This window comes from Achroia grisella, unplaced genomic scaffold (genome assembly GCF_030625045.1).
Source record: "Achroia grisella isolate CSIRO2021 unplaced genomic scaffold, CSIRO_AGI_Agris_v1 utg359, whole genome shotgun sequence".
NCBI classification, from domain to species: Eukaryota; Metazoa; Arthropoda; class Insecta; order Lepidoptera; family Pyralidae; genus Achroia; species Achroia grisella.
In genome coordinates this window covers 123,926-151,816 of record NW_026712817.1, presented here as the reverse complement: position 1 = coordinate 151,816, position 27,891 = coordinate 123,926, and the positions used below count along the sequence as shown (strand labels likewise).

The 27,891-nt window shown below is 33.5% G+C and overlaps 1 protein-coding gene across 1 annotated transcript; it reads right to left on the bottom strand.

The window, feature by feature from the left end:
• Nucleotides 1-731: 731 nt before the first annotated feature.
• LOC131843920 (cyclin-dependent kinase-like 1) lies at nucleotides 732-23,958 on the bottom strand. The gene is made up of 16 exons (XM_059192705.1): nucleotides 23,889-23,958; nucleotides 12,751-12,880; nucleotides 10,986-11,126; nucleotides 10,109-10,303; nucleotides 9,473-9,642; nucleotides 8,429-8,550; nucleotides 7,512-7,692; nucleotides 7,039-7,111; nucleotides 6,236-6,310; nucleotides 5,613-5,679; nucleotides 4,874-4,953; nucleotides 4,243-4,320; nucleotides 3,641-3,690; nucleotides 3,020-3,126; nucleotides 2,261-2,343; nucleotides 732-1,691 (listed from the first exon to the last, which is right to left on the bottom strand). Exons 2-16 carry the CDS (start codon nucleotides 12,823-12,825, stop codon nucleotides 1,635-1,637), a joined length of 1,554 nt encoding a protein of 517 aa, XP_059048688.1. The 5' UTR covers nucleotides 12,826-12,880; nucleotides 23,889-23,958; the 3' UTR covers nucleotides 732-1,634.
• Nucleotides 23,959-27,891: the final 3,933 nt, after the last annotated feature.

The window sequence follows — 27,891 nt, the reverse complement described above, 5'->3', positions numbered from 1 at the left end:
TACAAAAACTGTGCAGACGTTTCGAGGATTGTCCGTGTCAAATTTCATTGTTAATGACATACAATCATTAATTTTAATTAAAAAAATCCAAAGATTTCTCATAGAGAAACTGTACAAAAAGTCCCAAAATGATCATGGTCCAGGTTCCCAAGATAGTACCCGTTTCAAGTTCCCGGCCTATAAGTAGTCTATAGTCTAGTGGTTTTGCACACCGCTTCTGACAGTCGCGGGTTCGATTCCTCGCGCGGTGCAAACATAAATAATAAACACCCTTGACTAATTAGATGAGTATGATTGTTTGAATCGATCTGAGTGTTTTCTATCTATATTATGTGTATAAGAAAAAAACAGTTGTTGATATAAACACTTAATTTTCTTTCTAGTACCCATAATACAAGCTCTGCTTATCTTGGGACTACATGCAGGGTGAAGGGTGAATTGTCCAGGTTTATTATTATGAATAACATACCGGAAAAAGAAGCTGCTTTACGGCTAGCAGCAATAGGTGGTGAAGACAGAGTTCTCTATGCAGACGACTTTACACAAGTTTAAGTTAGTTATTTCTGGTAAAGTTATACGTAATCGCAAACCTGTCGATTTGAGAGACGATGAGACCTGGTTTAGGGTCATGTAACAAGCATAAGTAGTTATCTTCTGCTGCTTTCTATTTGGTACCAGGGGACTGATCTTCCATTCATTAGTTGGTTTTTTTCACAACAGAGCCCCATCAATGTTTTTAACTAATTATTATTTTTGAAGTCTAGTAGAGGGCGCCTGTCGTAATGCAGTATGAAGATAAGGGAAATTGTAAAGGACTTCTCATGTTTTTAACACAAAGCATTTTATATGTACATTATGCAGGTCTATAGGCGACAGCCACGATTTTTCAACAGTTTTGCTCTATTTTTGTATTCCTGTAGTATGTTTACAATCATATAAAAACCATGTTTAATTAAAGTTAACTTGTGTGTCTGTGTGTGAAAAAAATATCGGAGTTTGTTTGTATGTATCTACAAAAAAACCGCCAGTTTTTTTGTAGATACATACACAACACGCTACAAAACGAGCAAAATTTAGACAGCGTAAATACTACACGAGTGTACCAGTATGTCAACCAGTAGGGTGAAATGGTCTGTCGTACGGCGGATAAAATCTGCCTCTCACACCACTACATAAAGACGCTATGTAAATGACCGTTCTGTCAAGATCGTATCGAATAAGAAGATTTTGACGGCCTCGATGTTCTAGTGGTGTAGCACACCGCCTTACTTCCGATGGTCGCGGGTTCGATTCTTCGCACGGCACAAACATTTGTATTCATGAGTATAATTGTTTGTATCGCTCTGGGTGTTTTCTGTGTATAATATGTATGTATTTACGAAAAAGAATATCTATGTATTTGTATCAGTTATCTAGTGCCCATAACACAAGTTTTAGATAGTTTAACTTGGATCTAGATGGCGCTGCTTGTATTATCCTGAGATTATTATTATTCCCAATGATATTTTATGGACAATCCTCAGTACTATTTTTAACAGCAGTCTTATTAGAGATATTACATACAGTAGTTAAAAATCGTGTAAAACCGGGCGATCGGATCAGTAGTAAGCTCTCGATAACCCGAATGTGTGAGGTCACATATACGGTAGGTTAGTGGGTGATCGCCCGTTCGTTGCCAGTTCGGGCACTCGCTGCAAAATGAAAAAAAAACAATTTATTCATTACTTTTTTATAATAAAAAGTAATTTATAACATAATTATCTCTGTGTCATGAACTACACTTCTCGTAAAAATTAAGGGAACAGAATTTTTTTTCCAAAATTATGGGTGATTCTCAACAGGCTCTATTTCAGTGAAAAATGGCCGCACAGAAAATAAAAAAATAAGCACTTGAAGCTTGAAGATTCTAGTTTTCAGATATTTGTGATAAAAAAATTTAAGTGCTTCGGTTCTCATGCAATCATAAGATGAAGCATGAAAAAAACTTTTTATAAAATTTTTACATTTTGTTTTTTACTCTATGGCCATGGAAAAGTTTTTGAGCTACGCCAATACATTGGAAAAATTTTTTTAGTTTAGTTTGAATCTAGATGGTCCTGGGGGAATAGTCCTGGGTTATTATTATTATACATAGACTAAGAGGAGTTTCATGTTAAAAAATAATGAAGGGACTGTAATAAGGGATGAAAGGGATGAATGAGTCGCGGATAAAAGCAGGTATGTACTAAGTCATTATTATTATTATTAACTATAAACTCACCGAAGTAACCCACATGTCGTATGATTTTGAGCCGGTGGTGTGCGCGGGTGGGTTCTTCGCTTTTTTCATTGGGCTGTTGCTCGCTGAAAATACATGTAAATATTTTTTTTTAACAATTCAGTATTTTTCACAGAATACCATCTATTATATATAGATGTACAGAATACATTTTTTAGAATACATACAATACATTTATAACACCAAAAATAGTACAAACAAACATGTTTACCAATACAAATATTGGTAAACATGATTATCTGTAAGAGATCGCTTTGAGCGATAAGGCCGCCTTTTGTTCGCATATTTTTCTTTCTTTCTTTTTTGTAACTATTTGTTATTTTTTTTTATGCGCAATAAAGAGTTTTTATTATTATTACTATTATTATATTTTAATCGTATGAAGAAACGAGAAATTCCAACAACGGAAGTAAAACGACGCTATAATATAATATTATTTGAACTACATTTTAACTGATATTCTAACTAATTTTGATGGCTTCGTTGGTCTATTGGCACAGCGACTTACTTCCGTTAGTCGTGGATTCGATTCCACGCACTATGCAAATATTTGTATTCATGAGTATGATTTTAGTAATCTGGATGTTTTCTATAAATATTATGTATGTATTTACGAAAAAAATATGTTATATTATATTTAATTATTTCTATGTGTTGTCTAGTACCCAAGTACAAGCTCTGCTTAGCTTGGGTCTAGATGATGGTTGGGTTGGGTCTAGATTGTCCAGTTCCACCACTAACCTCCTGGCACGTATGGTAGCGAAAGTTCTGGCGGTTTCTTGATTGTTTTCTTCGTGACAGCGCGACCACGCAGTAACTCTTCATCCATCACCAGCTTGTTGTTCACCCTGATGATAACAGATAACAAATCCATATATTTGCATGTTTAAATTTTATATTTTTAATGCATAGATTGTATGAAGGACTGGATGGTAGGGTTAAAACACTCTCTAAAGTATAGAGGGTCGAATAAACAGCTCCAGTATGGATTTTAATGAAACTTAGAATAATATCAGAATAACACATAGAATACAAATTTCAAGCGTAAAACCGCGGGCACAACTAGTAAACTATAAAAATTTATGTGCTTAAGTGGCCAAAGATATTCTATAGTAATGTAATCTATAATACTTTTGATTTTGTATTTTTATTATATACTACTAGCTACCCACTTGTTATACATATAAAGCTTCCTCTTGAATCACCCTATCGTTTAAAAAAAACCGCATCAAATTCTGTTGCGTAGCTTTAAAGATTTAAGCATACATGGGGACGGACAGACAGCGACAGTGACTTTGTTTTATACTATGTAATGATGTCTGTTTCTTATTTGGGTATAGTTATATATAATTATGTACTTACTTTTTAATATATGGCGTACGCGGGTAACTATTTACAGGTACTGGGAACGTCTGAAAATAATATATTTACTTATTATTGTTTAGGTATTCTAATAATAATAGCCTTACATATTTTACACAACGCCATCTAGTCCCAAAAAATTGTAACTTGAAGTTAATTTCTATAATGTTTACTAGATGGCGTTCTTTATCTTTTACAGAACGTTGTCTAAATTTTTTCTGGTTTAATGGAGCTACCATTGTAATTAAGCTAACACTTCAATAAAAGTTTACGGCTATTGCCATCAATAGTAACATTTTGAACTAACGGTATCTAGTTATTCAAAGCCATAAAAGAAACGATGATGAATGATGAATAATAAAACTAATATCTTAGCATGAGTGGCGGACTAACGATAAAGCAACCCTGTTATTCCAGGCTAGGCATTATCAATTAATGAATCTGGAATAATAAAAATTTCACATTTTTCTGTAAAAAAAATTGAAAAATTTTGGACCGCATAAATTACGGGCTTCAGGCACGTACCTAGCTTGCATAGGCCTTAGTCCGCCTTTGCTTAGTAGAATTCTGCAATCATTCTATATTGTCTATGCATAACTTACTTGGAAAGTGTCGTTGATGGCACGAGCGAGGGAGCGCGGTAGGGCGGGACGCGCGGGTGGAGGCAACATATCCATAGACTAAAAATATTAAAATATTAATCCATATCCAAAATGGGAGTGTAATTATAATATAAAACACCATACATTATTTAGTTCTCCTTCGATCCATAGCTCTATTCAAACGGCGATGGAAATTACGACATCCTGAGCCCAGGACCGAACCCCTACTAGGACTCAGACTAAAGTTTTATCCGTCAGGCAGGAGTTGGCTTTCAGGCGCTCTATAAGTCCTTTTGCGGGCTTGGAGAGCCGTCCGCACTCTCCCCTTATCGTTTGCTGAAGCGGTAAAGGCTAGCTACGACCATCAGTATTAGAATAAAGAGTCAGTCTGCCTAGCCTTGGGGTTAGGTTTATTTCCTTATCTTGAAAATACTATATGTATTTGTGCTTTATTCTTTTCCATTTTGTTTTTAAAAACACCAAATGTTTATAGTCCTGTAAATATTGTTTTGTTCTTACCATTCTCTTCATTTGATTTTTTAATAAGAGTGTATATTATTCGCGTTGCTAAAGAAATTTAAGTTGTATATATTTTTTTTTCATAAATGTAAGAAAACAGGTAAATTCTCACTTGTGTATTTTCGTGCGTTGGTGCTGGCTGATGTAGCGTCTTCTTCTCTGTTGAACTGGTCTCTAATCGAAGTTCTGAGGCTAAAGAATATAGGATACATTGAATGAGCTTGCTATAGTTTCATTAACTAAGCTGTGGATTATAAACTAACGTCTGTGGACGTTTTATTACATGGTTGTATATAAGTTGCAATATCAGCGTATTTATTTTTCTAAAACTTCAATTAGAAATATACAGTCCTCAATCTTCAATTTTATGTTTTATTTCTTAATCGAAATTTAAAACAAATGCCGCTTATTTTTTATACAGAATTCATAAATTCAAGTGTTTTTTGAGTTTATCCAATACAAAAATATAAAATTAAATATTTTTCTTCATAATATCATGTAAGCATCTTGTTAGATTGAATTATATACCGATTCGATATACGATATTCGAATATAAACATACTCTGAACGGGAGTCGATAGCGTGGTCTTATGTGTTTTCTGATTGATTATCTTTATTTAGTGAAAATTTATGTAATAAATAGCATATGCTGGTGGCTACTGTATTCATTGTAAAACTAATTTTTAATAATTATCTATTAATATAATGATGTATTTGAAAAGAGTGAGGGCCGAGTTTTTTCAGGTCTTCTTTACTCAAATTACTTTCGGTGTGATTTCACTTATCATAAGTGTCTGCAATGAGACATACATGATATTGTTATTTAATTAAAACTATAAATAGGTACTAACTGGGAGTGTAGTTGTAGTCTATAAGGGATTCGCCTGCAGTGCTGTCGGTCCTAGATCGACTGTGATCCTGCAAACATATGTTTAATTAGCTTGTGAAACTTCATTATGCTGTAACTAAATTACTATAGTACAGAATCATTATTCGACGGCCTCGGTGATCTAGCGGTTTAGGACACCGCTTTACTTCCTATGGTCGCGGATTAGATTCTTAGCACGACACAAACATTTGTATTCATGAGTTCGTTTTATTTGTATCGGTCTGGGTATTTTATATGTATGTATTTACAATAAAAAAATATCTGTATTTATATCAGTTGTCTAGTTCCAATAACTCAAGCTCTGCTTACCTTGGGACTAGATGGCGTTGTGTGAATTGTTCAAAGTATTATTATTATTATAAATTATTATTTATAAACCAAAAATATATTTTAGAGGATTAATTAAATTAGACTATGATATATTTTTCAAAATAAAAACAAAAAAAATATTAAAAACGATATTGATCATTTATATCGCCATCTATTGGAATTAATAAGTATGTAGTATACACCTAAGTGTTGAGACCTTGTGCTTTTGCCGTGTAAACATAAGTCAATGAAATTATTGATATTGTTAGAACATACCGGGATTATACTCAGTGTCCATTGCTGACGAGGTTTGCCAGGTGGTCGTGCTGTATTTTGTTGGGCTGGAGGTGGCTATATAAGAATAAAATATGTGATTAGAGAAAATGAAATATGAAGAATCATGTTTACAAGAAAAACTAAGGTATTTTTTTGAATGATTTGTTAGTTTACACCTAAGTTTACAATTTTAGGTGTTTTCTAAGTGTACCAACAGTAGCAAACAAAGTGGTGACCCATCTGATGGTAAATAGTACACGTCACCTAAAGATATGTTCAACAACCATAATGCGACGCCATACTTTTTTTAATGGAACAAAACAACAACAAAACCTTCTAACCTAAAGAGGTATATACCAAAGGTTGCAGTTCCATGCAGTTAATCGATATATTTGGTACTAACAGCTGTTACCGGCTTTTTTTTTATTAAAATAAATAGAAGTTCTAAAATAAAACTAGTCTCAACTACTCCTTATAATATTAGCTATCTGCGAGTAATAGTCCCGTCAAAATCGGCCCAGCCGTCTTAGATGAATGACTAGACAGACTGACTTTTTTATATAAGTGCCGTGTATATACTTTCAAATGCATTTAGTGAAAAGCTGTTAATTTTAAATTACAAACAGACACTTCAATTTTATTTACTTGTATAGTACATAGTGCTAAGAAAGCACCTATGGGAAATTGAACCCGTAACAATCAGAATATGGGACAATGTATTATGATACAAATAAAATATAAGTCTAGTTTATTATACCCTTACTTACTTAACTTAACTTACTTACTTAACTTAGAATTATTACCTCTATTTCTTTGCCAAGTTTTTTCCTCAGTTCAGCATTGAAATTTTCCGCAAAGCCGTCCGTAATAAAATATCTGGAAATAAAATTCACATTACATTTATTTATAAAAGTTTTTTAAATTAAATAAAGGAATTTTACTATATAGATATATACTAATTCTATATAGATGGAAAAATATTATACATTTCTTAAGTCATTTAGTCAGTAAGTTAAAATGTTCTTTACTTTATTATTACTGAAATAAAATAAACTTGTAAACCTGTATCTCAAATTCAATATTTCTCTGAAATAAATAAACATTTAATTTATTTATTTCAGAGAAATATTGAATTTGAGAATGAAATAATATAACTTAGTCATTGAAAAGCTTTGAAATCAAAATAATAAACGGTAAACCGTAATAGACCGAGACATTACATATTTTTAATACTAGTACAGATAATATATACACTAGAAAAACATGAAAGTCTCACTTGTGGCGTAAGAGTGCGGAAGCAGGCGGACGTGCGCGCGGCTCGGTACGCAAGCATACGGCCAGCAAGTCACGCGCCGCGCCAGCGCCTGGCAGACCCGGCCCGCCGCGCGCCGCACCCACACCCGCCGCCGCCGCCGCCAGCCGCGACACCACTTGCTGGTGACGAGGCGCCAGCTTACCTGGACCGGTCGTGAACCCTTAACACGTTGATTGCCAACTACGAGGTAACTCGTAAATCGGGTTCTTTTTTAGAACGCCAACTACGAGTTATATCGTACTGTGTTTACTTGCTTAAAACTTATTAAAAAACTAAAAAAATTTTTTGTGGACACTTTTTGAAATATCATGCTTTTTCATAATAAGTATGCAGTCGATTTTTTTAGGGATGGTACTCCCGTCTGCATTAACGGTTTACGCTAAAAGGTCACCAGTGAAAGATGATAGGATGAGCACGAAGTCAGGTAGTCAGTTGGCCTATCGTGATAAGTCACAAGGAATTTATCAGGATGGTTTACAGGGGGAACTACTTGGAGGTCACCCTGATAGCGAACATTGCCAGCAATGGTGTTATTAGTTCACAAAATCCTCATTCCCTCTTGCAGTAGAATTAGAGTTTGCAGTGGAATGTGATAAAAAATAAAATGTCAATTTGGCCAGATTTTTTAAAATTGCCGTGGCGGTAAATATTATATATTTTTTTTATTTCTGGATTGGCAAGTAATCGGATGGTACCTATGTACATGAACAGAACCTTGGTCATTACGTCCTCATGTGACATCTAAGGTACTTTTGATATGTTGCTTTTCCTGAAGATGATGTTAAGCCTCCTTATTTTGTAATTTCACTGTTTAATCTGATTCTTTAATCGAAAGACTAATGATATACATGTATCTAAAATAATAAATATAACCTTACCGACTATCCTTATAATGAGCGCTAGCTGGTCTATGTCTGAGTCTCCAGGAAACAATGGGTCCCCAGTAAGCATTTCGGCGAATAGGCACCCAATGGCCCATATATCTACCTCTGGGCCGTACCTGGAAAGATGCTTTAGTAAAGAAAATATGCAATCTAAATATTCAGTTCGCCTTTTTGAACTTAGACATTGCAAAATATATCAAAGTTTAAACTGCCATCTGCCATCTTTAAATATTTAATACAACGGGAAATTACGACGACCTCAGCAGAACTTCGAACCCCTAGTGGTGCCGTCAGACTAAAGTCGTATCCGTATTGAGCAGAGGGAGCCTCCGACCGCTACATAAGTTGAAGCCGATGCAGGTAAACGTGGAGTGGTGAGATATTGTGAATATAATGAGTTAAGTTTACAGCTGTCCGTGTCGCTTGCGCATATAGTGAGGATACGTGAGGATAGTGGACGCGTTCGCCTGCGGTGCGAGGGAAGTGATAACTGCATAGGGGTCGCTATCTACACACAAGCGGTGGGATTAATTTAATTACTAAATAAGTACGTATTCAGGCAAGTAATATAGAATCTTATAGATACACCCTACAAACAAACAATATATTTTAACAGTAAAGTATTAAATTATACATATATATAGTAAAAGGTAAGTATTAGTCTATATATACATTATGGTTATTTCTATATATTTTTATGTGTTTATTTTTATTAATATTTTAGTTTTATCACAGATAACATAATATTACATAGTTTTATTATCAGTTCCGGTTTGCAGTCGCGAGGCACGTCGGCTACATACATAAGTCCTTACACGGGTTTGGAGTGCTATCTGCACTCACCCCTAGTGAAGCTACAGAAATCATCTGACGCCAATAGCATTAAAATAACTCGAAAACTGAGATTTATTTTCGATTCAAACTACAATACATTCCGAACTGACGATGACATGAATAAAAATAGTTTTGATTGTAATACTACACTACAATATGAAAACATGGCTGATTGGATATCTAACAAATTGTATAAACACTCACCTGTGCTCTGCGACCAATAACTCAGGAGCTCTGTACCATCTAGTGGCCACATATTCTGTATATGGTTCGCCCGGGGCAGCTAGAGCCCTCGCGAATCCTAGGTCACATAACTTCACTATACCCGCGTTGGAGACCAACACATTTTCCGGCTTCACGTCACGGTGAATTATCTGAATCATTCGATTGTTTTTTATTTAATTGCAATGGCAAACAAGCTGATGGTCCACTTCACAGACAGTGGTAACAGTATGGTTTATATAATAATATTGACTCTGAACAATTCATACAGCGCCATCTGGTCCCCGCTAAACAGAGCTTGTGTTGTAGGTATTAGACAACTTCAAATATATTTAGGTTGGCTTCTCGTTGGGAAGAGTTACCGATGCTCACATTATCATGAGGAGTCAAAATAGAATAAAATTTAAAACCATCTATATTCCTAAACAAAGACTAGCTCTTTTTTCAAATAATGTAAGTACATTGTATGGCCATAAAAATTTACAATCATCTGCCAGTACCTATAGCAATTTATATTATATATTCAACAATTTAAAATTAAATTATTTAAACAAATATTAAATAAATGTTATATGTATACTTCTTTGTGTAAATAAATTGAATTGAATATCTACTTACAGAATTTTGATGACAGTATTCGATACCCTTCAGCAGCTGATAAAGATGTTTCTTGGCAGTATCTTCGCCTAATCCACCAGGAGACGCTTCTAGTTCATCAAGCAGCGTATGATCCAGGTATTCGAACACCAGGTAGAATCGCCGCTTCCGTCGGAATACTTCGATCATGTTCACTAGATGATCATGCCGCAATTTCTATTTTGAAATAAAAATTTATGTACTAGTTAAATATAAAAATATAAGTACCAATTTATTAATGATAACTACCAAAATCGCCTCGCGCAATTGGAAATCAATAATATTAAAGAAAAATCTATGGTAGACACGCTTACAACTAGCAAACATAAAATAATCTTCCTATTTCATTACAACATGTCGTGATGAACATGAACACGTTGCTACGTTTTTTTTTTACGAATTACTTTAACGGTTTTGGTCGCAGCTGGCCTTTACATTCACTGAACAATAGGGGACGAGTGCAAATGGAACTCTAAAATTCAATTTATTTAGACTTATGGAGCAGCTTAAGGCCAACTTCTATCTGACGAATACGATTTTAATCTGAAGACACCGCTAGGAGTGCGAACTTTGGCAAAGCCCGTAGTCATATCGATCCCTCTTTGAATTGGACGGAAGATCAGGTAAAGTCTTGTTATGTCTTCCCTATTCGTTCTAAATTACTACCTTTATTTACTTTTTATTGCACCAGAAGTGTATTACAAACAACATAAACAGTAAGCTATAAGACACAAAGGGCGGTCTTATGCGTAAGCAATCTCTTCCAGACAACCTTTGGGTAGAGGAAAGAAGACGGAAAGTGGTAGAAGACGTAAGAATGAACTAGAGAAATAAAAAAAGGCATAGCAATACTAAATACCTTTAACATCCTTATCTCTCTGAGTGCCATCTTCCTGACCGCCGCGTCGTCTTCTGTTTCGAGGAACTTCTTTATTGCGACCAACTGTCCGTTGTCGCGGCGACGGCATTTCAGGACCACGCCGTACGAACCTTCGCCCACCTGTCAGGTAAACTTGAAATCAATTGTGATTGATAGATAATGGAATTTATTTCCTAACTCTTATATTTTCATTTGTGTATGTATCAAAAGCTACTATTGGCTATTATGGTCGAGATTTAAACATTTCAAATAATACTAAAATATCTTTGAACAAGCTATAACAATTAAACAAAACAGTACACATACGTGTGTGTCTGTCAAAAGCGTAGTAGTGTGGGTAAGTTTTTATTTATTGATTTATTGTATTATATATATGCACAATTATGAAAAAAAATGTTAGCATTCTGCACTCCTTTATAAACTATACGTGTGCGAAATTTCATACTGCAACTCCGCCCGCTGCAATTTTTCTAAAAAAGGGCACAAAGTTTTTGCTTCACGAATTAATGTAATAAGACTCCTTATTGCACCAGTTATATTACAGCCGACAGGACTCAAAATTTACTGAATAATAGGTCACGTATTAATATACAGATAACTAATACGAATATTTATACATATATTGCTTTTCGACGCGTATTTTTTTTATTGTACCTGAATCCACTCCACAGTTCCTTTCAGTCACTCAAAGGTTGACTGGAAGAAATCCCTCTTTTGGGATAAGTCCGCCATTGTACCATTTTTTTAAAACATATGTGTCCTTCTGTTAATAATCTGTACAATAAAGAATTACAAACAAACAAGCGAATGAGATAGGCCGTCAATTCAAGAGAACTACGACGATACAAAGGCATCTTCGGTCTTTAATATAGCAACGCAAGAGGTGCACCACCGTCGTCACATGATGACATAATATCCTTGTTGTTCGTAGGCGACGATTACCATTTACCATCAGGCGGACCGTGAGCTTATTTGCCATTCCAGTTCCATTAAAAAAAACTATGCTATTTAAAGTTAATTATCATGTCAAGGTCGAAAACTAGCGTGCAAGATTATTTTTGCGAGTTTCCAAACAACTGTTTCAGTATAAGATAATTAGGTCGGTCTAATGTACCTAGCTATTTGCTTCCAGTCCCTTGCTATTTTTAAACATAACGTAATTAGGCTGAAATTTAGTTTATTTCAAGGCCATAAACCTAATTGTACCTATTACAACATTATTTAGGTTTTGTCTTTTATTCTTTATTAAGGAAAAAGCGTTTGATTTCAATATAGTATTGGATGAATTAATAATAATATTGTTATCCCAGGACAATTCACAGAGAGCCGTCAGAATTTTGAAAAGCTTATTAAGTATATTAAGATGAAGTTAAATACAAATGAAAAGATTTTTATTAAATAAGTGCTATTATTTTATAACATTTGTAAAATGGACATACTTAAAAAAATATTATTAAACAGACATTTTCCTTTAATTTATGTATTTATTTCAGACATTTAACTAGTAAAGTATAATTCATGCTATTTTAATAAAATTCAATGTAATAATTCAACAATGTAAATTATTCACCATAAATAAAATAGGCTACGGTCACCATTTACCATCAGATGGGCCGTATGCATGTTTGCCACCATCGTAGTATAAAAAAAAGAAAATACTAATCGATGTATCAAAATAGGCTTAAGCCATATGACAAAGTCTTGTTTGTTAACATTAATAAATAAAAAAAATGTATATACTCACGACTGCCAACTGTTCGTACTTGTCCATGCCTCGGCTATTGGGCGTAGATGGTGACAGTGTCGACCGTCGATCCATGCTGGCTGCCCCCACCCAAATATGGTGACATTTTCATATTCCACACTTCGAACAACTGCGAACAAATATATTATAATTACAACTCTTGTTTTCTTTTTAATCGAATTAGGTAAGTTAATTTTGTAAGTCGATTTCATTACTGTATAGATTTATATTATTTTGTTTAATTCTGATACCATTAGCATGTGTGTTGTAATATGGGTGTAGACTCAATAATGGTTGGAATTTGATCACCAAAAGTGAATGTCGTAGCACTTCCCGTAGTGGCGGTCAGGTTTCCGCACTGAATATTTGTGGTCTCACAAATGCTAATGGTGACGAAATTAAACAAAATAATACAAATTCATGTTGAACAAGGATTAATGCAAGAGAAAAACATATTACGCCGACCCCAAATAAATGGGATAAGGAAGAAGCAGATGATGATGATGATGATGAATACAGATTCATTAATACAACTCTTATAGTAACTTGACTTCAAAGATTGTGAGAAGAAATGTCTTTGGTATCAGGCTCTGTGTCAATTCCAAATTATTATTAACTCTCTGGTGATGTGAAACATTAATAAAAAATAAAACTAATCAAAATGTATTTAATTTCATTACAGGCAAGGTCTTTTTTGACTGACATGGCGGAAAGAATAATAAAATAATCAAGATTGAACTTTAATGTCATTTCAATATTGACGATAATTACTATGGCAACAAAACGGAAGTAAAACGTTCTAATTAAAACTGGAATCATCCAAATCTGTTCACAATTCCCGATATTTTATTGTGTCCTAGCAACCCATCCCGGCCCCGCACGGGTGTACATGTGTTATATCTACATACAAATCATCTTGAATCACTATTCATTGCTAAAAACTGCATTACAATCCATTAATCTAATATACGAGACAACGGAAGTATAATGAAATGAAATATATATTGTTGGGAAGAAGATTAAGAGTGGAGGGGAGACTGAACAGACAACTCTCACTTTGTGATTTAGACTGTTACTATAAATGAAATCTAATATAGATTATAAATAAGATATAAATGTTTTATAATTATTTTTGAACATAATGTTATCATTTTGATTCTGTTTTCCAAACTTTATAAATATATTTTTGAGTTTAATTTACTTAGGTAGCTATACGTTTTTATGGTCTTATTTCGATAATGGAATGGTGCACCAATTTTATTTCCTGCGTTAACTGTTTACAATTTTATTTCGGGTGCACCAGTGAAGGATATTCTTGGCAGTACTGTGGTATAATAAGATGAACATCAACAGGTCAATGTCAGATCACGGGCGTGATCATAGACGATGGTCGTAGCATGTATTGTGACCGTGATAGCCGCGATATTAACGATCGTCGTAGTAGGCACCGTGATCGATCTTCTGAAATAGAAGCTTTGATGGCTCGTCTTAGAGCATTGGAAGAAAAGATCAGGCCTCCATCTGTACCGGTACGAAATAAGAGCCGTGATAGGTCACCACCGCGACGACGTAGTTCGCCGTCCGGGCTGTCACGTTCATGTACACGTCGCCCATCGCCAACGCAGTCTATGCGTACGTTGAATCCGCCAAATAGACGCATGTCGCGATCACGGGATAGGTATAAGGTCATGTACGCACTCACGTTCTCGTGTCGCCGTCTCGTGATCGTACGCATAACCATCGCCATCTCGCGATTCGGAACGCATTTTGAGACATCCGCGATCGACGCCAGAAAAATGTATCTATATTGGACGCAATACGTTCCATTAACTATGCGGGTAGTCGACAATTATATTTCAAATTTCGATCCGATTATAATATGAATAATGTAATCATTGGAATGATACAGTATCGGTAACTGCCTTAAAGGTGACGCTTCATAAACGAGTGGTGTCAAGTGATCGTTCATGGACAAATTTTAAACAGGAATTTAAGCCGTTATGTCCAAAGACACCCGATATTGCGAATATCTTGGCTGAGGTTATTATCTTGAATAAATTATTGGAAAATACAGTGATAATAATAGAGAATACAATATACGAGCGTCGGCAACTAATGCGAAACTGATCATTTAATATACCAGATAATTTATAACCAGACCACGGATTCGACACGAAAAAGTTTTTAAATGTTTTTCTGTTCGATAGGAAATATTATTCAAGAGTAAATCATGATATATATTGTTCGTTTTGTAAGAAATTGGGTCACAGCGTCGATACGTGTTTTGCCATTTTGGTTACTTCCACCAATAATGATGTAGTAGTGGCTGTTATTCAGGGCGTTCTAGTACAGGTTTTTTATAGACGGCGATTCAACTGTGTTATTTCATCCTTGTTGAAATACTTTAACTGTTTGGTTATATTTTAAAGAGATTTAAAGTTATCATAAACATACCTCTTGTTGATGTCGAGTTACAAAAACTTTTAGAGATCATAAATGAGTTTGTAAAATTGTTCATATTCAGTACTGCGACCTCTATAGTGAAGGCTATTAGTGAAAGTCAGGTTAGGCCGAGTCATGAGAAGCTCGGAGCTTTGATTGACTCACCTGAACCGCAAAATATTAAGCATGTTCGCCATTTCATGGGTTTAGCCAGTTGACAGCTGATTTTGCTCAGAAGACCGCAGAAAACAAGCTCAAGCAATTAGGAAGCTGATAAACTCCTGCATGCGAGGACCTTACAGGGCGATGAAGATACTGCCTAAAGGTCGCTGTGGAATACATGATGATGATGATAATGATGATGGCTGAGAATGGACTCCTGATGTCCGTTTTGCTTTCATTAGCGGTGAGTGAGTTTGATTATTTTGACTTAAAAATCATACTTTTTTGAAACAGCTTATTGTGTATCCCGTTACCTATTTATCGTCGTTATCTATTTCTTATATATACTAATGTGTGTTATGTTTCATGTTGCGGAATGCTGTCTTGGAGTGCGCTCAGACATGCGATTCTGGTATATGGAACGTGCTTGATATTTTGCTCGGACACTGTCTTGGAGTTTGGATAGTTTTCTGATTAGTCGTGGCGTATGTGTATGTGTAGTGTTTAGGTAGTAAGCACTGTACATGTATTGTTGTAAGTTTGGGTTGAAGCATTCTTTTGTGTGGCACCGATCACACACGCAAAGTTATGTCTCACGTAAGGGCGCGTAGATCTCTAACGAGTCGTGAGGCGGCATATCGGAACAGATAACAGTTTGCTTTATATCCGTTGTTGCAAAGCTAATTAAGCTAGCCTACCGTATTGATGTTTAAACTTATCTAATTTAGGTGTCCCTTTGTTTTAAGCTTGAGAACAAGTTTTTGTGCTTTGTTTTTATTCTATAGATGCAGACGACGATAGCGAGGAATCCGTTTCAAGCACCTGATGCTGACGAGGCACAACTTGGAACATCCGGGAAGCAGGGACCGATGGAAGAAACTGCTACGCTACCCAGGATCTCGTCCGGCAGCGAAGGCACTTCCATGCCAATCCTGGATACGGACCATCTCAGCTAATGGAGCCTATGGACGGCCTCCTGTCAGGAAAGGCCGTGTTGGGAAGAAGATTATTGGAGGGGAGACCCTATAAAAGGCGATTTTAATACACACTAATTTAGATGTTAGGTCGTTAACTGCTAAGCTATCGGTTATAATCTTTCTAAGTTGATAGTATTTGATTTGAATCGAGATTAATTATTTCTGTTTGTAATTAGTTTTCGTAGTTAATTATTTTTGCAGTATAAAATAAGCGATGTGATTATCATTTTGATTCGGATTAGTTAAATTTAGATGTATTGCTAAACGGTTACAATAAAATTGTTTTGTTATAAATTTATTTTTGAGTTTAATTTACTTAGGTAGCTGTAATTATTTCTTTTTAAAAAAATCACTTCTGGTCTTATTTCCAAGAATATTATAAATAAAATATAAATGTTTTATAAGAACATAATGACTTCTGTTTTCCAATTTCTTTATAAGTATAGGTATAGCTATACGTTTTTATGGACGATAATGGAATGGTGCACCAACCTGCGCTAACTGTTTACAATGGCGGGGCACCAGTGAAGGATAATAAGATGAACATCAACAAGTCAGGTGGCTGACCTGATCGTGAGAAATTCACTATGAATTTATCATGATGGTTTCCAAGGAGACCGCGGTAAGGTCAACCAACATGGTACATTGCTAGGAATAAGGTCATCAGTTCACGTTACTAACCATCCCCTTTACCCACGTGTAGCTATATTAGTACTATCTATTGTCGACAATTAAAACCATTATAATAAATAATGTATGCAAATACAGTACCTGCTAACGTATTCTAATTGCTTTACGCCACCCGATGTTGCTGTTCCCATCTTGAATAAATTATTGGAAAATACAGTGATAATAATAGAGAAGACAATATTGTGGGCTATCATTTAATATACCAGATAATTTATCGGCTGTGTTACTGAACTGTAGTTTACTGTTCGATAGGAAATATTATTGAGTTATGATATATATTGTTAGGTTATTAAACGGTTATACATGTATATAAACTTAGCTGTGCCCGCGGTTTCGCCCGCAGGTTTATAGGCTATGTGTTATTTTGATGTATAAGCTAACTTTAAAGTTTCATCAAAACCCGTTCAATAGTTTTTACGTGAAAGAGTAATCAAAAACATATTTATCCGTACTGACATAGTTTCGCATTAATATCAGTAATTTTCTCGTATGACAGTATTACTTGTCATACTTCTCTGAAACAGCAACCTATTTATCGTCGTTATCTATTTTTGTAAATTCTTTTTTGGACGTAATTTATATCATAATTTTTTTATGATGAATACATACAACTCTAATTTTTCACCCTTCTACCATCAACCCCTATTTTTTAATAGCGATATTTATTTATATAGGCAAAACAACAATTTAATTGATAATTCATCGCCCACATGAATTTCTGTTTACCTTATGATTGATTGGGAGAAAATGCTTCTAGGTCTAGAAGTCCGCCATGTGCACCTTAATATGTTTATTACAGTTTTAATAAATAAATAAACAAATAAATTGTCTCTCTGAATTTTCATCGACATCATGATGCTATTCAACGCGTCGCTTTTGATAACAAAAGTTTTAAAAGTAAAATTATACATTTTTAATTATAGGTCATCAGTATTAGTCAAATAGTCGTCATAAAGTAATTTGCGAAGCTATTTCTAACCGTATAAAAGTCAAAGCATCGCCTGCGACTTTTCTTACCGGAAATAATGATCATATCTTCGTGGATTTCCAAAAAAAATATTTGAGCCATTCGGATGTAACAGAAAAATCTTTGCAAAATTTAAAATTCTTGACTTATTAATAAGTGCAATAGGAAAATTTTCGAAAATAAAAAAAAAACTTGAGTTATTGATGTGTCGGTCCATTTTAAATGGCAAAGTGTATTAAATTGTCTGTCTGTTTTCATGACTACACAATTGAATACTATTTAATAAAATTTCATTTTTATTTATAAGCAACCTTTTTACGGAGCTCAAAAGTTAAATGGCTGATCGCGTTAATAACTATATATGAAAAACTTTATTGCATTTAATAGTCCATGTATTGAAGAAGGTTACATTAAAGATCACGTTACTGAGGAAAGTAACGTTTCTTTGAACAGATTTGAATTAACGATAGGCTAAAAATTTACCTAACAGCGTGGGCAGTTGATATCAAAATCAGGATGGCCGCTAGCGGGTGATTTCAAGATGAGGGTAAACATTTCCTTTAATTCAAACAGCGGGTTATAAAACACGGGTATTTATATCAAAGGTCATCGATTAAGCCCACTGTTTACCTAGTAACTATCCAACAATGTTGTAATACGACATTTCATGTGACATATCGTGCCGTTAATAGACATCGTCGGGTCAATGTCAAAGCTATAGTGCGTCAATTTACGTCATTTTATGCTTTTGAAATTGATGTTGGATAATAGGCAGGTTGCTATACAAACATAGTATATTGGCTATAACCAAAGACTAAAAACGGAAAACGAAATCTCCCGTCACCGCTCATATTTAAGAACTTAAGACAAATTACTTGTTATTTATTGTGATAGAAGAAATTTACAAAGACCATAAATTATTTATTTTATAAACAATCATAAACAATCTCCGTCTTAGATTTCCCAATCATTTCATTCAAAATCATTTTCTGTCCAGGCTGTTAGGTTGTGGAACATTCCCGCTCGGCGCGCTCAATCTCTTGCTAGCTTTAAAGCATCAGTAAAAACTCATTTTACGTTCTACTTTTCCTTTTCTTATAGACCCTTTCTTTCCTTCAAACTTTCCATGGATATGTGTATTATTAAGTTTATGTACATATGTATGTCTATATATATTTATGTATATTTGCATGTATTATTTATACCCATCTTAGTTGTGTTGTCATTTGTACCACCTACTCTTTTTCTTATATTTTCACTGTCTACCTAAAGGTTGCCTGTAAGAATTGCTTAAGACAAATTTTGTACTCGTCATTGTTATATATTTTTATAGTAATTAATATTTTCTGTAACTGGTGCAAAAAAGTTAAAAAAAAAAAAAATTTTAATTTATTTAATATTTTATTGCACATATGGCATATGGCATTCTCTACTTAGGTAAAGACAGAAAGCAGTTGTTGGGTAGTGGTAGAAAGGATAGACCCACAATTTTACCTAAGTCTTAAAAAATATTTAACGTGTATATAAATTACAGAGAAATGAGGTACATCTTAATTTATATCTAATATATTTTTTGTATTTGGTATGGCGAACAAGCTGTGGCTAAACAATAATTTGTTTATATATATAAATATCATAGAATAATTCAGACAGCGCTATCTAGTCCAAAGTTACGTAGAGCTTTTGTTATGGGTAGTAGACAACTGATATAAATACATATATTACATAGCTACGTACAATACACATACACATAAAACACCCAGACCGATACAAACAATACATACCCATGAATACAAATGTTTGTACCGCACGAGGAATCGAACCCGCAACCATCGGAAGTAAGGCGGTGTGATTACCTCTAGATTACCGAAGTCGTCAACTATGACATTAGCCTAAATAAAAAATATAATTGATTTTGACGAATGAACGTGTTGACTAGAATTACATACTAATAAATCTTTGATAGATAAGTATATAAGATAAATATATAAAACATTTATTTGCTCGAAATAAATAAATTATGGCGGACCGTGGTATGGTACGACATCGTTGAGGCAATATTGAAAGGCGTGCACAATAATCACGAATCCACAATGTTAATCCGCTGTAACCATAAATGAATCCATAGACAAAATAAAAAATAAAAACTCATCACGACAGGGTCTTTGTCCCGCGGAAAATTCCACAAGCAATATTACCCCGTACTGAATCCCAAATAGATACTTATTAAGCAATTTTATCATGAAAAAAAGGGGAAAACTGTCTGCCGTGCCTTACTGTGCGTGCTGCCAGGAATAGACAGCCGCAAATAAAAACAAAATACATATTTAAAACGTATGCAGCAAGACAGCGACGAAAAAAGGCACTTCAAAGTTTTAAACTTGTTTGTGGTTTCGAATTTTAAATATTGCATTGAAACATGGACATCGTGAAATATACACCTATATGATATAACAGATACTAATTAAAGTAAACAGATTTTATATCAATACTAGCTGCCCCACCAACGTTGTTTTGCCAAATAAATTAAAATTGCTATTAAAAAAAATAGGGGTCTCTGATAGAAGAGTGAAAATTAATGGTTGTATGTATTTTTAATGCCACATTATAAAAAAACTTGTCCAGAAAATAAAAAATAACTGTTAGGGGTGGACAACAGTTGTCATTTAGGGGTATGACAGAATGAAATAAATAGTAGCCGATTCTCAGACCTACTGAATGTGAATATAAAATGTCATAAAAATCGGTCAAACCATTTCGAAGGAGTATGGTAATTAATATTGTGACACGAGAATTTTATATATAAAGAACTTATACTGTACTGCCAAAAATACGTCTATACGTATTACAAAATTATTTCATCATCTTAAATGTTGCTGTAATAATTTTGTATATTTAGCAAATTACACATAGATGTTCTGATATTTAAGAACTGCGTGAACTCTTATTTTGGAAACCCTAACCAATCTATTAAAATTATGTATTAACAATAGTGTCGACATCATATAAGTAATAAATATATACATTGATTGAGAAATGCTCTAAAAACACTGCGCTATAGTTAGTGACGTTTACAGTTATAATACAGATTATTATAATACAGATCTATCTAATTTTAAATTCAATTATATAGTGACCACCATAATATGCGATAGAGGCCAGAATCTTGTCTTGTGCAGAAAGTCAATGATTTAGCGAGGATACTATAATATTTTCACTAATATAATATACATTGGATAGTAATATAATTGATACCAAAAATAGCACTAATGGATTTTTAAGATAATTTATTTAACAAATTATTTTTTATATTTTTTTTATGTAACTAGAATGACAAACAAGCTACCATATATATAGGCGACGGTAACTGTCACCTATATACGGAGATCATGTGACATCCGTAATCCATTCATGTTTTGCCATTCCTGAGAACTAAGATGCCACGCTTCAAACTGACGGTAGATTTGACAGTCTGTAATAGACCTACATGATTAAAGATATTTTGATTTGATTTTTGTCCTGTAACAGTTTTTTTTATTAAAATATATATTATTACATTTTATATAATATTTAATTAATAATATATATTTTGTATTGCACACAGTATTGCAATTACCACTTCCTGGAACTTTCTGTGTACGCGGGCCCTGTTTGGAGTCAACTCCGGGGAGTCGATGAAACAAATATGTCAACATAAATATTGACTGAGCGAATGTCGCGTGCCCGCACCGATTTGCGGCGATATCACAAATTACTAATCAATAAATATGTTTGTTGGACAAACTTGCACTTCTTCGTTCAACAAAAACCTGTTTATTTATTATACATTTGTTTAATTATGTCTAATTATTGTATTGAGGTTTGTAAACTCGACTTGGATTGACTTGTCATTAGATTTATCATTCTATTGATGATTGATCATTAGACGTAATGTCGAATCTGGTTGACATCCAATCCTTTTTTAATTTATCAACCACAGCCAAATGTATTCCGAAAGGAAATTGACGCGTTCAAAGCTTTATCAGTTCAATAATGGCAATTTAATAATTATATATTATGAACCACTTTAAAAGTATGTCGGATTAAGTAAACAAAAATAGTAATCGATAATACTACACACTATTAAAATACACAAATATAATTACTAATTACAGTATTATTATTAATACTGTAATTTTTAATTAAATGTATGATGGCTTAGTTTTTCACAATGGTATGTAGAGGCTCCATTCTTTTATATAGGACGATGATTACTATCAGGTGAACTGTCAGCTTATTTGCCTAACAGGTCTTGCGCTTTAACACACTGGTTTACTGCCGATGTTCTCAGGTTCAATTCCTGGCACGATGCAAACATTAGTATTCTTAAGTATGAGTGTTTGCATTAGTCTGTAGGATGTTTTCTATGTATCTTATGTATATATTTATTATTTTATGCAAAATAAATGTACTTACATATTTCTATCAGTTGTCTAGTATCCATAAGACAAGCCCTGCTTAGCTTTAGAGACTAGATGGTAGTAGATGAATTGTCCAGGTTTATAATTCATTATATAAAAAAAGAAAATCACGGCTACTTTAAATATTCTGAGATATACATGTAACAAACATATGTTAAACATTAATGTGAACAAAATCGTGATTTTACGTGAAGGATTTATGATGATTAGATACTCAATAACGTCAAAAACATAATTTTATTTTTCGGCAACATTTACATATTTTATTATCAACTAGTTATCTAAGATTATTCACGTAACTTTGGAAATTTTATATTTATATTTTCAAGAACTATGTAATAAAAAATACGCGTTCAAATAATGCAAGGAATTATATTTACTATGAAGTATTGAATTACCATCACAAACAATTAATCATTCCAAAATTCCTAAAAAATTAGAGATACAGAATTATTTTCTAATTTTATAAAAAGTTAAATAAAATAAGCAACATGGTTGCACACTGATAATCACTATAGCCATTTTTAGGATAAGGGAATGCTGATAATTCTGATCCTACTGGCAACTGTTTCATTGCTAATAAATTGGCCACAAAGGTCTAACTAATCTGACTCTATCTTTATCCTATCATCCACTGGTACGCCGGGGGGGAATGGGGATGGTTAGTAATATGGACTGATAATCTTATTGCTAGCAATGTACCATGTCAGGTTGACTTCCACGCGGTACCCCTGGAAACCATCGTGATAAATCATTGGTGAATTTCTTACGATGGACTAACTGACCTGACCTCATGCTCATCTTATCACCCTGCACTGGTACCCCGCCAGCGTTATCATTCCATTATCATACATAAAACTGGTACGCTGAAAGCGTAAACCGTTCGCGCAGATGACAACATTCCATCATCATCATCATCATCCACAACATAGTTACCTTTAAATGAAATAATTAAAATAAGTTGATCAGATTAAGATAAAAGCAATTTACCTATTTGAAACAGCAAATACAATTTTTACGCGTTATAAATTTATTTTATTAAACTATCTTCCTAAAATAAATAAATAATATTTAAACCAATTATTTGTCAATTTTCATACCACTAACTTTAGTAATGTTTTAAATATACAAATAAGATAAACAGATGGCCGGCCATAACCATATCATAAGAGAGCCGTTTCCGCTTTACATTTTTTGTTCAGACGTCTATTTTTAGTAAAATATTAAGCCAAAAAATATAATAAAAATAAAATATAAGATATAAATTAAGAAGAAATAAATTTCTAAGTTGATTTTCTAAATTAATAACAGCAATAAAACAATATAAGTTTCACGATAAACAGATTACACGATACGAAAAATGTAGATAAATCACAAAACCTCAGTAATTTCCGAGCAATAAAACCTTTTGCGAGACTATAAAAAATACAAGCAACTCACCGCATTCCATCGAATTCCCGTGTACAAACTGAATTCCTCATTTTTTAATAAGAATCAATGTAATATATTTTAAATTTATTATATTTATTTTAAAGAAAAAACAAAATTGTTTTTCTAAACATGCTATAAATAACGGGTAGTTTTGTAAAGTGCCGTAGCGAATTAACTACGGCGTAGCGCCAGTGTAGACGCGTAGCAGCAGCGGGCCGGCGATGAGAACTGACTACGAGTTATGAGTTAAGAGGAAAAATAGCTCGAGATGGTACTACCTGTAATAAGAATTTACTTTACACTATATTCTCGTACGACCATTTGCGGTCAGATAAAAGAAAGACCACATTTCTATTTAATTTCAATGAATTCAATTGTTTTTGACTTTAGGGCGTTATCCTCTGTATCGAAAACAGATGACTAGACTCTTATACTCGGACTAAACTAAATAGAAGAAGAAAGAGTTTATTTTAATGTAGATATTTGATAATTTATTTCTGGTTATTTGCAACTTGCAAGATCGTGACGTCTTCACATAACCTTTATTTTATAAAAAATGAATTAATGTTATAATATAAATTTAACAAGTATTACGGTTAATTAATAAATAATCAGTGCCATAAATAATATTAAAACCAAATTACATAATATGCTCATATATATCTTTGGAATTGTCATAACATGTCATCATCAAAACTCCTCATGTTTTTAGGTTTAAATATACATTTTATATATATAAAATAGATTTATAAATTTTAATTTATATATGTACAAAAAAAATAACTGGGTATGCCAACTTGACGCATGTAGTTACCGAATACGGTAAGAAATACGAATAAATGTCGCGATCATATAAATCAAGGCGCGGTATCGGCCGCGCTGCGCTGCACTCTGCATTGTACAGAGCACGATAAACCATTCTCAATCACTATATTTCTAAATTCACAAACTTTTTTTTTATCGTGTATATCCGGCTAACCTGCCAAGCACAGGAAAGATGGATGTCATGTTTAAAAAATGTAAATGACAATGACTCTATTGAAATACACTGAATACACTGAATTGCTACTAAAAATATGCTAATGTCAAAGGTGTAGATATACTTTGTATAATTTATAATTTTGTATGCTGTAAAGAATTTGAACAAAACCATAGATTATAAAAGATTGCACAATATACTCTTTAGTATTATGGATATTAAGATGATGTATTCGAATACTTTAAACTATTTCTTTTAATTGGATACTAGATGTATCGTATTCTACATAACGATAGTGTATTTTTTTAAAAGATGGTTTTAATCTACATTTAATAAGTATGTCATTATTTCCTAATTTTAAAATATTGAAAGGAAGAAAGAAAAGAAATTTATTGTCAACAAATAACATGAATTTATAAAATATATAACAATAAACTATACAATGTTATAATTTTAATTTAAGAAAGACAATAATTTTCTATAATTTCTTAAAATTTATCGTAATGAATGACAGTACATGATTGGAATAGGCTATTACCACTTTTCAGTAATTGGGTCGTGCAGATTGCTATTTTTTTATGTATGGTAAATGAATACACCTGTCTGTGCTAACGGTTTACGCTGGAAGGGTACCAATGGAAGATGCCAGTCAGCCAGATGAAAGATGCCAAACTAAAACAATTGTTTGTATTGGTCTGGTTGTTTCCTACGTATAGTATGTATATATTTCTATCACTGATATAGTACCTATACCATAAGCTCTGCTCAACTTGGGACTAGACGGTGCTGAGTAGATTGTCTATGGTTATTATAATTATTATATGTTTTAAAATATATAACAAAACGTTGCCCTAATGAAAGCGTGAAATAATAACTAAAATTATCTTTTACTTGATGCCAATGTAGGTCGACCAATTAAAAATTTAAGGTAGAGTTTCATAAAGGTATTTTTGTCAGATGTTTATACGGCCTGGTTTCTTTATCATTAACTATTCATTACATGAAGTCCCTTCTCGTACTAAGATTGTCTATAGCTAGATATTCATTTTGTATTGTTGATAACTGATTTTTTTAAGTAACAAAAATAACAAAACAGTGGATTGTACTATACAAATGTAGCATAATGATATCACCTCATCATTGTAGTGATATATATATGTGATGACTTAATTAATTTATTTATTGTAGTACCTTGGTAGTAAGTATACCGATGAAATAATAAATAAATAACCCTGGACTATTAACACAGCGCCATATAGTTCCAAGGTAAGGAGAGCTTGTGCTATGGGTACTAGACAACTAGTAGCTGAAGATACTCATGAATACAAATGTTTGCACCGTGCGAGCAATTGAACCCGCGACCATCAGAAGTAAAGCGGCGTGCTAAACCGCTAGACCTATAGACACTTATGATGATATGATACATATACTGTAAACAATTTGAGTTATAATAAATATATAAATATTTAATCTTCTGTCAAAAAAAAATTAAGTATTTTTGAATAGTATTCCTATGCTGGCTCTCATTTGGAATGCAAATTCAGCCAATATAATGAGTGAGCCAAGATATACACATTAATTTACAAAAATTACCAAATAGCTAGTAATACTATAATATACTACAAATAACTACTAAAAATACTAATTCACTTGAAAAAATTATTAAATAAATAGTCACTTAGGTAACAAAATAAACATATGTCAAAAATAGTCGTAGTGATGAGAGTGGATCAGTCCCTACAAACAGCACCTGTACATGAGTAAAATTCCTTCCGATCAATCCCCTGTCCAATTCAAAAGGAGATCGAAATTATGACGGCCTGAGCCGAGGTTTGTATCCCTAGCGGTGCCCTCAGACTAAAGTCGTATCCATCAGGCGGAAGTTGGACTTCAGCCACTTTATAAGTCCTTCCGCGGATGTGGAATGCCATCTGCACTCGCCCCCTTTCGTCCGGTGAAGCTGTAAAGGATTTTTTTATGATTCAGTTAACGATGAGGCCACAGTCAAAATATTCATTGATCAGTTTCCACATAAAGAATCGCATTATCTCCGCAATCTAACAATGATAAATTCTAGATGAAAAGCATAATTCCGCTAAAATGCATAGTTTATACTTATAGTGCATTAAGAAAAACCCAGATTATGAAAATGTTACTCCAAAAAAAAAAATATCGAGTATAATATAAGAGCTTAAAAGATTCTAAAAATTAATTACCCATAAAATGATATGGCGTAACTTGCATTGTTATGTAGCTGCTATATTGTGGTAAAACTCGGACCAAAATTTCAGACAGGCTTTCACGTGACCGCAGGTTCAATGACCTATCGCGTGACGTAAGCACGGTCAAGGGGCGACCAGGAGTCTTGGGAAAAAGAGGGTGCGATTACTGGCACTTTGAAAAAATGTATTAACAAATGAACATTGAAACAGTTCATTATTGATTATGTGCCATTCTGATTAATTATTACAATACTAGAGGCATTTCGCAGCTTTGCTTGTATTTAAAACTAAACTCAAAACCATTTATTTGAAGAAGACATTTTAATCGCTTATGAAATAAAAAAACAAAACAAAAAAAATTAATACAATTGGATTATGCCCTTACGTTTTGCATGGAATATCATGCCTTATCCAGTTTCCTGTGGAAATCAAACCACTTGATGGCAAATAGTCGTTGTAGACAAATAAAGTACGGAATGGTGCATCTGCCTATCAGTATATTGGTGCAGTACCGGTAGTGCAGCATGACAATTAGCAAATCAAATACCTATATAGAAATCACTAAGACCGATACAAATCATATTCATTAATACCAAAGTCGTGTCATCCCAAGATATGTAGAGCTTGTGTTATGGGTACTAAACAACTGATAGAAATACCAATATATATTTGTAAATACATACATAACATTCATAGAAAACACAAACAATACAAACATCATCATGAATATAATTATTTGTGTCGTGACAGAATTGAACCCGCGATCACCGGAAGTAAGACCTTGTGCAAAACTAGAAAGAATGATGCCATT